Source organism: Gopherus evgoodei, chromosome 9 (genome assembly GCF_007399415.2).
Source record: "Gopherus evgoodei ecotype Sinaloan lineage chromosome 9, rGopEvg1_v1.p, whole genome shotgun sequence".
NCBI lineage: Eukaryota > Metazoa > Chordata > Testudines > Testudinidae > Gopherus > Gopherus evgoodei.
Window position 1 is genome coordinate 41,728,849 of NC_044330.1, and position 13,232 is coordinate 41,742,080.

Below are 13,232 nucleotides of genomic sequence, written 5' to 3' on the forward strand. Positions count from 1 at the left end.
CAAGAAGATAAAAATTGCAACATAAGAAATCTTATAACAGTATTAAACTGTTCTTTCCTAGATAAATATAAAAAGACCAAAGAGACCAACTGACAATCCTATTGACTTTTAACATAAGCTAATGTCCTTTTCCTTCAGGCGGTGGTACCATTCAAATATCTATACTGTACATATCCATGGGCAGTCACATACAATATCTGATGTCAGGTGTGTTTATTTTGGGACAATGGACACTATCTTCTTTTATTAATTTGCAACCCAAGCTCAGGTGCCAACTGTGCCTCTTATCTCTTCCTCTCCCTCTTGGCCCAACTAGGAAACCCTGCCTGGAGTATCTCCGATTGCTTTTTTCCATTTCTGCCTCCTGCTGTCAACTCTGACTGCCAGACTGGCTGGGGAGGTAAAAATGGATGAAGCACCTTTAAAGAAACACTATGCCACTGTTAGACTAACAGACGTTTTGGAGCATGAGCTTTCGTGGGTGAATACCTACTTCGTCTGTTAGTCTATAAGGTGCCACAGGATTCTTCGCTGCTTTTACAGATCCAGACTAATACGGCTACCCCTCTTATACATGCCACTGTTGTAATTCTGAAATTGAAAACGTTTTGAAGTTCAGTTTGGGAAGGAGAAAAAAATTCCCTCGGCTTCATTTTTCCTCCACCCACTGCTGGTTCATAGAGAGAACCATTCACCCATGTTGGAGCAGCAGTGGGAGGCAAAACTGAAGAGAGTATTTTTTCACCCACACCTGAAACCACAAGCTACTACAATAATGTCAATTTCAAAATGACAATGGGGTTCTACAACTGAGTATGTTTTTAATCAGCATGAGCCAAGTACAAGCTGATTTATGACATACAAATTCCAGCATACATTTACTGGTATATATTTGCAAGGAAACAGGATTTTCTAGTAAACAGCCTTATATTACATTCATAATCTTAATTTGTAAAGGGCATTGCTAAGAAGCATGTCATTATAATTTACTGAATTGCTGGGTTGGAAGTCCTATGAAATTATTAACATTCTCACTATAATAAATAAAACAGGAAAACAGAGTAATTTGGGGGCTCTTTGTTCAGTATTTAAAGGCTAGTACCACAAAAAAAAGGTTTTATGCAATATGTTTTACCCAGTAAAGAAAGAGGTAGTGAAATAGAGTCATCCAATACTGACATTTATGAGGGTTAAATTAGAACAAGGTGAATAACTGGGTTTTTTTAATGTCTCTGGAAGTCCCAGAGGGAAAAAAAATGGTTTGACCCAAACTGAAATCAAATTTTTCAGTATCTTCAGCAAATCAAAAAAGTTGACAAATTTCATTTTGGGTTAAATGAAACAAAATATTTCATATGTGGGTATTTTTAATAAAAGCAAAGGAAAATGAAGGGCTAGATTTAAAAAAAACTACTAGAGGAAGTGGTGATGGTGGTGGAGGTAGCGGTGTTCTACTTTATATAAAATGCTTGAATGTTTTTGGTCCAAAGAAAGTGAGAATGAGGACACTCACCTGGAATGTGGGAGACCCAAACTCAAGTCCCTGATCCTGTGCCTACTCAATTATGTATACAACAGGAAAGACAGAGTGCCACCAAAGAATAGCCAGTAGCCTAGTTGTTAGGGGCACTCACCAAAGAGGTGGAATGCCAGCATTCAAGGTTACTGGGTATAAGGGGCTATGACTACCTTCTCTTCTGGTAATTTTGTGATTGGCATCTAAATTCCCTTGTCAATCTAGGGTCCTTTTCCAAAAAAGTGTTTTATTGGAAACTATTCAGCAAATTTCTATCAAATTTATGAATAGCTTCAGCCAACCTAAAACTTTATTTTTCAGCGAATAAATTATTTGTCCAAAAACGTGAATCAAACTCAAGTTTAGACAGTGAAACAATCTTATATTTACCACATAAAGCTAACTCCTGCGGCTGTTACTCATGTTGAGTATTACCTACTCTCACAAGTAAAGGTTGAAGAATCTGGTCCTAAACTTGCACATGCAACTTAAATTATGCCCTCCTGTCTGCAGATATCATAAATCAAGAGTACAACATAACCTCTTGTCTAGATTCACGTGTATCCTCTTGCAGCTCTGTGTATTACATAGTATATGCCAGATTTGACATATGCCAGAGCCCACACACGTAATTTCCCTGAAAAATACACAGTAAATAGTACCTTCACAACATTCTCTAGATTAAAATATAACAACACAGAGTAACAATGACAATTTATTACCAGGTGGAGGCCACATAAATATGCAGCTAAATTACCTCCCTAGTTAGTTGTTTAATTCTCTGTTCTGTTCCAAAGGAAGGTTGTACTGTGATCATCTATACTGATAAAATAGCTCAATATTAGTGAACTGGCTGAATCCCAAAAATATGCCAAAGCAAGATTGTGTTGCTGATTAAAAAGAAAATGTATGGTACTTGGAAACTGACAAATTGGTTAAAATATGCAGTTTAGAGAGGAGTATTTGTTATCTAATAAATTTCTCAGTAACTTAGAACTGTTCTGGAATATTCTGACAAATTTGTGTAAGGATAAACAGATGACATTTACATTCAAGATGCTACATATGCATATCCAAGAAAGCAGAGAAAACTATGAATGAAGTCCTGGCCCCACTGAAGTCCTAGAAATTTTGCCATTGACTTCAATGGGGCCAGGAGTTTGTCCTATATTGTACTACTTTAATAACGTGATTATGTCATTAAAGACCACAGGATAATTCATATGTACAAACACAGTTAAAGTTGCACATGCAAATTTAATCTTTGCATTTCCTGACTTTTGCATGCTTAATTGTCCCATCTTAATGTCCTATTAATGTAGTTTGCCTTGTGAAATATATGTTGAATCTGATGGCACTAACACACACAGCCCAGTTTGCTGAATTGCAACCAGATGAAATTATATTTCACTTATGTTTTCTGTTGCTTTAAAGCTATTTCAGATCAAAATTCAATAAAATACAACAGTCTGCAGAAGAATGCCTATTTTTGTAAAGAGTACCAAAACAGGGCTTTGACAGCATGACCTGGAAATTCTTAGGGATTGTGAAAGACCTGTGGCACCTTACTTTCTAAATGTGTTTTGTTGAAATAATGGAAATATTTTTCTTTGCAGTATCGTAGCTCCTCTTGTTATGCTTTTTCTTTGCATGACTTTATGGGAAATTAATTTGCTTCTAGGAGTGCATTTGTACTGTGTGTACTCTACCTCGGGCTCTCCACTTCATAAATCAGTTCTAAATTTTATCAAAGATGATGTCAGTTCATCTCTCACCTTTATTCCTTGGCCAAGACTCTCAAGAGAATTAATATCCAGACCTTCCTTGCAGGCCTGCAAACAGGAAATCACTTTCTGACTCTCAATTTTCCCTGGCCGGATAGTGAGGCTGGCAAGGCTGCCATGGAAATACTGAGCAAATCTAGGCTTAGCGACTTCCCCTCCTAGAAGAAACAGAATGCAAAATTATTCTGTTGATAATACCCAAATACAGATATTCTAATAACTCAGTTTACAATATTGTAACATACAAATATAGGTTTGATATCCAATTTAGTGAAATGCTATTAAACTGCAATCCCAGTTACTACGATCAAGTGAACCGAATCCCAACTAGAATATGCTTTATACATTATTGTGATGGCATCCAGCAACTCCACTATAAATAAGGTTTTGTCAGTATTTTCATTATTGTAAACTGCTATTTTCAGTGGTTTCAAAAATGTATTTGTTGAAACATAGCACACAAAATCCCTGCCCAGGAACATATTATTATTTCAGAATATGCGAATAAACAGCTATTCGACCATTTAAAAAAAATTTAAACAGGATGCAAACAAGCTAAATATTACATTTTTATGAGATTTTGTACACCATTTAATGCTTGCACAGACTAAATATGGGTTTCAATGTATTTGTACATATATTTATTTGTCCTTTTCCTAAACACGTGTCCATCACAACATTCTCTGGCAGCATGTGCATTTCTTTAAAAAAAACAATGCAACTTCATACAATGTTAATTAAAAGTAAACTCCATCCAGAAAGTTTACTTAGCTATAAATTAACATAAGCACTGCCTGACCTCATCCCCTCAGGTAAATCCTAAAGAAAAGATAGGGCTATCACCGTATCCTGGAAATCAACAAGACTTGGCCTCTTGAGAACTTACATGAGAAGTGAATTTCAAAGTTGAGGTCCTTCCTTTGTGTACATCCCACCTCTAGCCTCCAAACATGCTAACTATCACTAGATTTGATTGAGCTGGCTAACCAACTGCCATGAACGTGAGGAAATGAACAGAGGAAAAAGAGGCAGTTTCTCCAAATTCAAATCCTACAGGGCTTCAAACATCATGAATTGCCACCAGATATGAATAGGAAGTCACAGATGCATTGGCATACTATAGCCAACTCATTAGGCAAAACAAGCCACTTCATTCAAATGCATCATTTTTAGCGGTCATCAATAAATGTTAACATCCACTACTTGCAAACAACTGGAGTTACTGAATTACTCCCCGCACTTTGTATAGATCTCCTTATTCTCTTCTGGGTACACTTATAGACATTGATGACAAAAGCCTGAGAACCCTCCTCCCCACTCTCTCTCAACACTGTACTCACTACAAAAAAAAACTAGGTATTTTTTTATATTATATATGAAAATACACACTGGAGTAATGGGGTGGGGGGAAGATTTTGTAGACGTAGGTTTGGGATTGTTTCATTGCCCAGTCATGGAAGCAGACATCTCACAATGTACTCTTAGATGCCTTCCTCAGCCAAAAGGCATCACCCTTTGTCTTCTCTGATGGCATCGCATATAGCATCACTATTCATCTCAAAGAAAACTCCCCACAGTGAGAAAAAAATCAGCCTTTTTTCTCCAAGTTGTCCATCATGTAGAAAAAGCAGCAAAGAATCCTGTGGCACCTTATAGACTAACAGACGTTTTGGAGCATGAGCTTTAGTGGGTGAATACCCACTTCTTCAGATGCATGCATCTGAGGAAGTGGGTATTCACCCACTAAAGCTCATGCTCCAAAACGTCTGTTAGTCTATAAGGTGCCACAGGATTCTTTGCTGCTTTTACAGATCCAGACTAACACGGCTACCCCTCTGATACTTGACATCATGTAGAAAAGTTTCTCTGGATGGATTTTTTCAGAGTACAAGAAAACCTCCATTTTTTTCAACATCTATAGTTCAGGATAAGTTTCTATTGTACTTGGTAAATACTGAAAGGCCTAAGTTCATAACAACATTTGGAAAATAGTTAGTGTACCAAAAATACATTCAATTTTTTCTCCCAAAAAACTAGTAATAGCAACATCATTTTTAAGAACACCTACTATTATTTTAGCAGCTAAGTATTTATTTACAGTAAATATTTTTAAAATATAAATTATAGTAAATAAGAAAACATTGAATTGAATTAACATTCATTTTTCTTTCATCAGGAATATCCTCAAACAGAATATAAAAGCAAACAAAATACCCTCCAAACTCTTCCCCCCAAAATCAGACAAGAGCTAAAATAAAAAGTCTGCCTCAGATTGTGCTTTGAAGTTTTGCATGTTCAGGCTTTAGCAGACTCCCTAAGAGACCAAGCTTCGCAGATGCAGGCCTCTGGCTAAAACCCCAACACTGATCCTGGAGTTTTAAACTTCAGAAACCAATAGCAAGAGTTTGCCAACTGATCTGAATTGTTGTAATGTGATGCAGGATGAGAAGTACACAATTCAAGGATTTAAAGATTACAACCAATTCCTTAAATTGTATCAGGAAACAAACATGAAGGTAGGGCAATGGTTTCAGTGTAGGTGATCTCCGCTCACAGGGTCTCAGTAGGTAGTGTGACAGACCCAGGCCAGTGGGGTACAGGAGTCTGGTATAGAGTCTGGAGGAGTAGTTTTCTGTTTCCTGAGTGACCAGAGCAGGGGCTGCACTAGAGTAATCAGGAACCTGCTAGAACCAATTAAGGCAGACAGGCTGATTAGAACACCTGCAGCCAATAAAGGCTGGCTAATCAGGGCACCTGGGTTTAAAAAGGAGCTCACTTCAGTTTGTGGTGGGCATGTGAGGAGCTGGGAGCAAGAGGTGCAAGGAGCTGAGAGTGAGAGGGTGTGCTGCTGGAGGACTAAGGGGTATAAGCGTTATCAGACACCAGGAGGAATGTCCTGTGGTGAGGATAAAGAGGGTGTTTGAGGGAGGCCATGGGGAAGTAGCCCAGGGAGTTGTAGCTGTCATGCAGCTGTTACAGGAGGCACTATAGACAGCTGTAATCCACAGGGCCCTGGGCTGGAACCTGGAGTAGAGGGTGGGCCTAGGTTCCCCCCAAACCTCCTAACTCCTGATCAGATACAGGAGGAGTTGACCCAGACTGTGGGTTCCACCAGAGGGGAAGATCACTAAGGTGTGCAAATCTGCCAATAAGCACAGGACCCACCAAGGTAGAGGAGGAACTTTGTCACAGTAGGCATTCATTCTATACTAGATGGAAAGCCATGCCCGCTAATTAGGGTGAACAACCGTAGTCTTGTCTGAAGGTGACAACACTAAAGATGATCATTGTGTGGTCAGTGTTATAGAGGGATGATTCAAGCATCTTGGCCAGGTTGTAGAGAATAAAGTGATGCACTGATTTCTTTGCTTTTTATTAGTCTGGGTTCAGGCCATTCACTTTGTAGTTGGTCACTGTTGGTTTGCCAGCTTCCCAGGGATCAACCATACAGCTTCATAGTCCTGGCCAACACTGAAATGTGGACACTGAAGGGAAACAATAATGAACTTGCAGGACCAAGTGTGTGTGTGTGGTGGGAGGAATACAGAGAAGGATGTAGAAGGCATGATAAAATAATATTTCCCATAATCTTTTCCCATTAGATTAGCTGGAATGTCTCACTGGGGTCCTTCCTTGATATTCCCTTACCCTGTCTGATACTCCCTAAGCATATATAAGGAAATACAGTAGTAACATCTACAATACAACTGAAGCTACATATTGTGATTGATTACAACATATCATTTGAAGAAGTCTTTATTGTGTCTTTTAAAATGACGATTGACCATGGATCATACTGAATACACATAAAGAGAATATTATTGTGCCAAAAACCCATTTGTAAAATCCATTAAAACTGGTTTACAAGAAAGAGCAGAATGACCATCTGAAGCTGTTATCTCTGAGGTATAAAATTCTTGTTTTAAAAATCAGTTGTCATGCTGGGAATCAATGAACTTCCACAAACCTTATATGATTTGCCCATAACTATTAAAATTATTTTTGTACTGCAAGTCTACAGTCAGCAAGTGCACGAATCTGACAGCTGGCCAGTGATTAGCTTCTAGAGGTGCAGAAGGGGCAGGAAGGGTGAGAGGAGCATTTCCCCCTTTAACTTCTCCTTTTCCTCTATGCCGGAGCTGCCTGCAATGGTAGTGATTGCATTCACTTCACTGCACTGGGCTATGATTATTAATGGAGCTAATCACCCCAAAATAGGGACAGGGAAGGCCCAGCAAAAGAGGGGGTCATGCCTCCCCACTATGAACTGGTCAACTGTGAAAGGAAGCTCATGTTTTCCCTGTGGGATGTAGCAATGGCTGTGCTCTGCCCTGACTGCTGGGGAGTTTCAAGAGAGGATGAGAGTCTGCACAACTCCGCCGTCCCCCCATTTATAAAGGCATAAAACCAGGAAGCTGGTTTTCATGTAAGAAGCCATGACCATTTCCTAGAAATGGCCTATTAGCATGCCTGCTGGATGCAGAAATCCCAGAGGCACCAAAAATATCTGAAGCAAAATGCTCAGATACTACTCTGGTACTTACACACAATGATTTTGGTGTCTATACAAATATATAGCTATTTCAGATAGATCGTTTCTGGACTAGAACAAGCTGATTCACTGAAAACTATGATGATGGAATCAGCTGCTAGTATAGAAAGTCAGGAACTTTTAGAGTTATGGATAATGAAGCTTTAAAATGAGCTAGAAACATCATGAAACAAAAGTTCAGGATATACCTTCTGACATAACTGACACCAACATCTCTGAGTGAAGAAGGGCTCTGTGTAATCTCAGAAGCTTGTCGCTCACCACCAGAAGTTGGTCGAAAAAAAGTTACTGCACCCACCTTGTCTCATCACACTATAAATCAGCAAATTATACCCACAAGCTCCTAAGTCTGATAAGATTGTTCATTTAAGCTTTACATTACTGCAAAGGTGGAGAATTGTGTCCTTCCTGTTTGCTTTCATTTACAGAGGCATGCTGTTTTCTTCATAGGGTGGGGTAACTTCCACTAGAACAAACAGGAATGATTGTACACGCATGCTTAGAAAGGAGAATGCATCTCATAGTTTGTTGAAATAGACCAATGAATAAGTCTTCCATATATTATTAAGCACTATTTAGCAGAGATCAAGAGAAAATGCTGTACCTGTCATTCTTGTCCTCTCATGGTAAATACTAGTAATTTTAACTGACCACCATCATGGGTCTCATAGCACCTGGACATTCTGTAATATTTATAGCTTGATGTTTCAACAACTCAGACATCTTCTCAGACCAATGAGCCTATATCAACTTATTGTGCACTTCAACAGCCAGTAACTGCCACCGTCATGCAAAATGAACAAAATACACAGCAAAACAAGAATCCAAAACCAAAGCTTTCCCCAATTCTGAAGGCAAAATTAACAAGATGGGTGAGTGCTGATCTGTTATAACTCTGTAATTTTCTGTTTTCCAAAGGTACAAAATAAGAGTTCCCCACTCTGTGAAGGGATTTAGGGAACTAATAGGTAGAGGCTTCTACTAAACAGGAAGAGGCAGAACCTACAGTGTATCCCAAGAAGGGTCCTAATCTGATTCCCTAGCAGTTTAATTTATCACCCCAGATCTCTCAGTCAGCACAAACCGTTGTATGCCACACCACTCTACACAAGAGCTAATTTAAAGAACATTATGCTACCGTTTCAACCTGTCCTTGGTGTGATGTTGGGGCCTTCATGACTTGAAGTCTGAAAGCAATATCCGAACTAGCCCCAGGTCCACAGAACACCTAAGGGCTACCTGCCATGAGCTATACAAATTCCAACCTGTCTATATGCATAAATGAGATCCACAGAATGAAGGTCTGTTGCATCCTTTGCCCTTTCAGGAAGACAATGTTCTTCCAAATAAGATACTGGGCAAGTTCCTATGGAGTTGTAAATGCATGTTGTAACTTAATTTTTTTTAATTACTTGGGGGGGGGACCAAAAAAGCCCCTCACCACTTCTAATTCTTGTATTTTGTTTCTCAAAGTAAATCACACTTCATGCTAAATTAATTAATGCTGTACACAGAAGTACTGTACTGTAAACCTACTGCTGGGATAACATCTCAGAGCCTGGTGCACATCCCCAGTAGAAAAAATACAATTAAATAAGAGGCAAGAATCCACACTGAATTAACCATTGAACATGAATTCATCTCTGACAGAAAATAAACACCCTCTATTCTATTTCTGTTGTGTATATAATGCTAACAAAGATTTGTGAAGAGAGGCTGCCTTTTCCTGCATCTTGCCTGGTCCTAATGTGATGAAAGTTGAGCAACACAAAAGGAAAGTTTAGAGACTCCCCTGCTATAGCAGCAAATGCACTTGGGTACATATATGCAGGGCCAGACTCTCTGCTGCATCTAAAATCCGCTTGACACAAAAGGAAAAAATGAGGGTTTATGACTCTGATTTTTTTCCAGCTCCACCCCAACCCGAGTTTGGAGCAACCTAATATCTGTTCTAACGTATATCAGCTGGCAATGATCCTCAAGTCATTATCCATCAAGAGGGAAATAGAAGGAAGCACCATTCTCCAACACATGCCTTATGCCAGGGCTGCAGGCATGAGGATAGAAGCTGCCTCTACACAGGGGTGGGCAAACTTTTTGGCCTGAGGGCCACATCGGGGTTGCGAAACGGTATGGAGGGCCTGGTAGGAAAGGCTGTGCCTACCCAAACAGCCTGCCCCCCGCCCCCTATCCGCCCCCTCCCACTTCCCATTCCCTGACTTCCCCCCTCAGAACCCCTGACTCCCCCTGTTCCCTGTCTCCTGACTGCCCCTTCCCAGGAATCCCTGCCCCTAACCGCCCCCCTGGGACCCCATCCACTATCCACCCCCTAGCTTCTTTCAGAATGTGTCCCTATGAACATGGTGGGAGGACTCAGGAGGAGCAGGGGCAGCCGCGCAGCTGGAGAGAAGCACCACTTCTCTCCGGCCGGCTGTGCATCCGCCTGGTGCTCCTCCTGATTCCTCTGGCTGTATTCTCCGTGCTCCCATCCCACCTGCTCCCCTGCCCCTGCAGTGCAGTCCCTGGTGCTGAGCTGCCCGAGGACCCGGCCCTAGGGCCCCCTGTAAGGGCACCCTGTGTTCACTGTTAAATCTGCCCCTGAGCCCTGCTGCCCGCACAGTGAGCTGAGGCTGCAGGGGAGGATGGACAGCAGGGGAGGGGCCGGGGCTGGCCAGGAGCTCAGGGGCCAGGCAGGATGGTCCCACAGGCCGTAGTTTGCCCTCCTCTGCTCTACACCCATTGGGATCTCCCTAGACACCTAGGAAATCCTGAGTTTCTGCTCCCTTCTCTGTGTTCTTAGTCTGCCTTCTATTGCACTGCTCCTAACATACTTTCACCGACCTGTGTAATTAGAAATCAGTTCTCATACTATATATACATTTTGGTGATTGTTATGTCAATTAGATTTCTTGGAAGGGGAGATTATTCCACAAAACAACAATAATTCAGGTATTCATTTGAACAGTGGGAAAAGGAAGAAATAAGAGAACACAAAATAAAAGATCCAGAATTACTTCAGTCGGGGCTTTCTATTGTATTTATGATTACATAATTTGCTTGGTGACAGGCTTGTCCTAAAGAATTTGCCCTTCTTAAAATGTACAGTGCAGTCAATCCAAATTAATTACCTCATCTCTCACCATGCAGTCCAAGATACCACAACAAGAATAGGTTGTAGTATTGAAAAGAATGACTTTCAGCTATGATAAACTACAGTATAACCTTGTGACAGTAATTAACTTGTGTCACCACTTTACTGACAAGAGGTGGGGAATGATACATAAAGAAACAATCAATTCCTGAGAAGAGTATGAAAACTGGGTCCTTATCTTTTTAAAGAAATCTGGCTGAAGTTCACAGTCTGTGATACAATGGTTGATTAGATTACTAAGTTTTTAACTTGCTCACTTTTCTCACTGGCTTTGCCATAGAATGATTGCTAGCAAAGAGGGGAGCAAAGTGAGAACCTATAAACCTTTGTTTAATGGAAGTAATTTCTCACCCTGAAAAAAGAGTTCATTTGCAACATCCTCTGATAAACTGAATCACAATACAGTGGGCTCATTCAGAAGAAACTTCTTACCAGGGCAGAATGATAGAAAATGTAACTATAGGACAATCTAACCTCATTTGTTTGGACTGCTTAGGAGCAAGAAACAGCAATTGCAGAACCTGAAAAGGAGAAGAAGAATGATCTTGTTGTTAAAGACCAGAACTGGGAGTCAGGCAGTCTGGTTCTATTCCTTGTTGTGATGAAGATTTGCTTTGTGACCTTGGGCAGATCACCTTTTCTCTCTGTGCCTCAACTCTTCCATCTATAAAGTGGGACAAATTATAATTCTCTGCCATGGAAGGATGTCATGAAGCTTAATTCACTGGTGTTTGTAAAGTGCTTGGAGAGCCTTGGGTGGATGAGGCTATATTAAGTACAACATATTTATTATTATTATTATTATTATAGGAGAGGAGACTGGTACTGACATGGCAAGCTCATGAGAAGTAATTGATTGGTGGGATGGCTCATCAGCCATAAAACCCACATTCTTTGCTTATAAAGTAACACATCAATAGAAGTAAGACGAAATTTCCAATCAAAAAAACCCAAACACTTCAGGTTCTCAAGAACCTGCACCACACAAGAAATTACACCCCCAGTCCTAGGAAATAAAGCCACATTAATATCACTAACTGATTTTTTTTTAAAATGAATCTTCCTCCAGTCACTGCACCCTCTGTTGCTTCCAGGATTTATTCTGAGTTTGAGAGGGTATCATTTTTACTTGCATTCTGTTAAGTTTGGCTTGCATATTTTATCCTAATAATTATTATAATTAGTCAATTTTTCAGATGCACAGTATTTTAGATTATTTCAAATGTCTTTTTTGTATGTCTGTTAGTTGAAAGATACTTTTAATCCAGTCTGATTTAAATATGGCTAAATTACAAAACCAGCACTGTGTCCCGAAAATTCCATGGTGTAAATCCCTGAGGGCTCTGGCATGGCTTTATGGTGCCAGCCTTACAAAGTGGAGCTGCACTGCTGAAGGGGTGCTCTCCGTTATGCAGGAGAAGCATGCCTACTGCTACACCCCTACAGAGTGGCTGATGGTGTGTGGGGAGCCGAGCCATAGCCACATCTCCTTCCTGGATGAAGCAGTGGTCCCCACTGAGGTCTCCTTTGTGCCTGTAAAAGCCTGTGAGGTGTCAATCTCAACCTCAGTGAGAAAAGTGAAATGGATTTCATTTAACAGTAAAAGTGTAACAGCACTTTAAACTTAAAATGATAACACCACCACTTAGATGCTACTCATCCATGTGGGCACAAATGATACTGCGAGGTGTGACACTGAGCAGATCAAGAGTGACTACAGGGCTCTGGGAGTACGGGTTAAGGAGTTTGGAGCGCAGGTGGTATTCTCTTTGATTCTTCCTGTTGAAGGTAGGGGCCCGGGCAGAGACAGATGCATCGTGGAGGTGAATGCCAGGCTGTGAAGATGGTGTCGCCAGGAGGGCTTTGGCTTCCTCGACCACGGGATGCTATTCGAGGAAGGACTGCTAGGCACAGATGGCGTTCACCTTTCGAAGAGGGGAAAGGCCTTATTTGCGCACAGACTGGCTAACCTAGTAAGGAGGGCTTTAAACTAGGTTCGACGGGGACAGGTGAGCAAACCCCACAGGTAAGTGGGGAACAAGACCTGGGAGATGGGTTGGAAACAGGAGGGAGCAAAGGCTATAATGACAGTGAGGAAGGAGGGTCAGGGCAAAGCTGGGAGACAAGATCAAACCAGTATCTTAGATGCCTATATACAAATGCAAGAAGTATGGGTAATAAGCAGGAAGAACTGGAAGTGCTAATAAATAAATACAACTATGACATTGT

General features: G+C 40.7%; 1 protein-coding gene across 1 annotated transcript in view; it reads right to left on the minus strand.

Annotated features, from left to right (window-relative positions):
- Positions 1 to 13,232, minus strand: part of CLSTN2 (calsyntenin 2) — a 749,401-nt gene that overhangs the window by 20,964 nt on the left and 715,205 nt on the right. Inside the window, exon 10 of the mRNA XM_030575667.1 lies at positions 3,292 to 3,458. Coding sequence (XP_030431527.1) covers positions 3,292 to 3,458 — 167 coding nt within the window. The remainder of the gene's footprint in view (positions 1 to 3,291; positions 3,459 to 13,232) is intronic.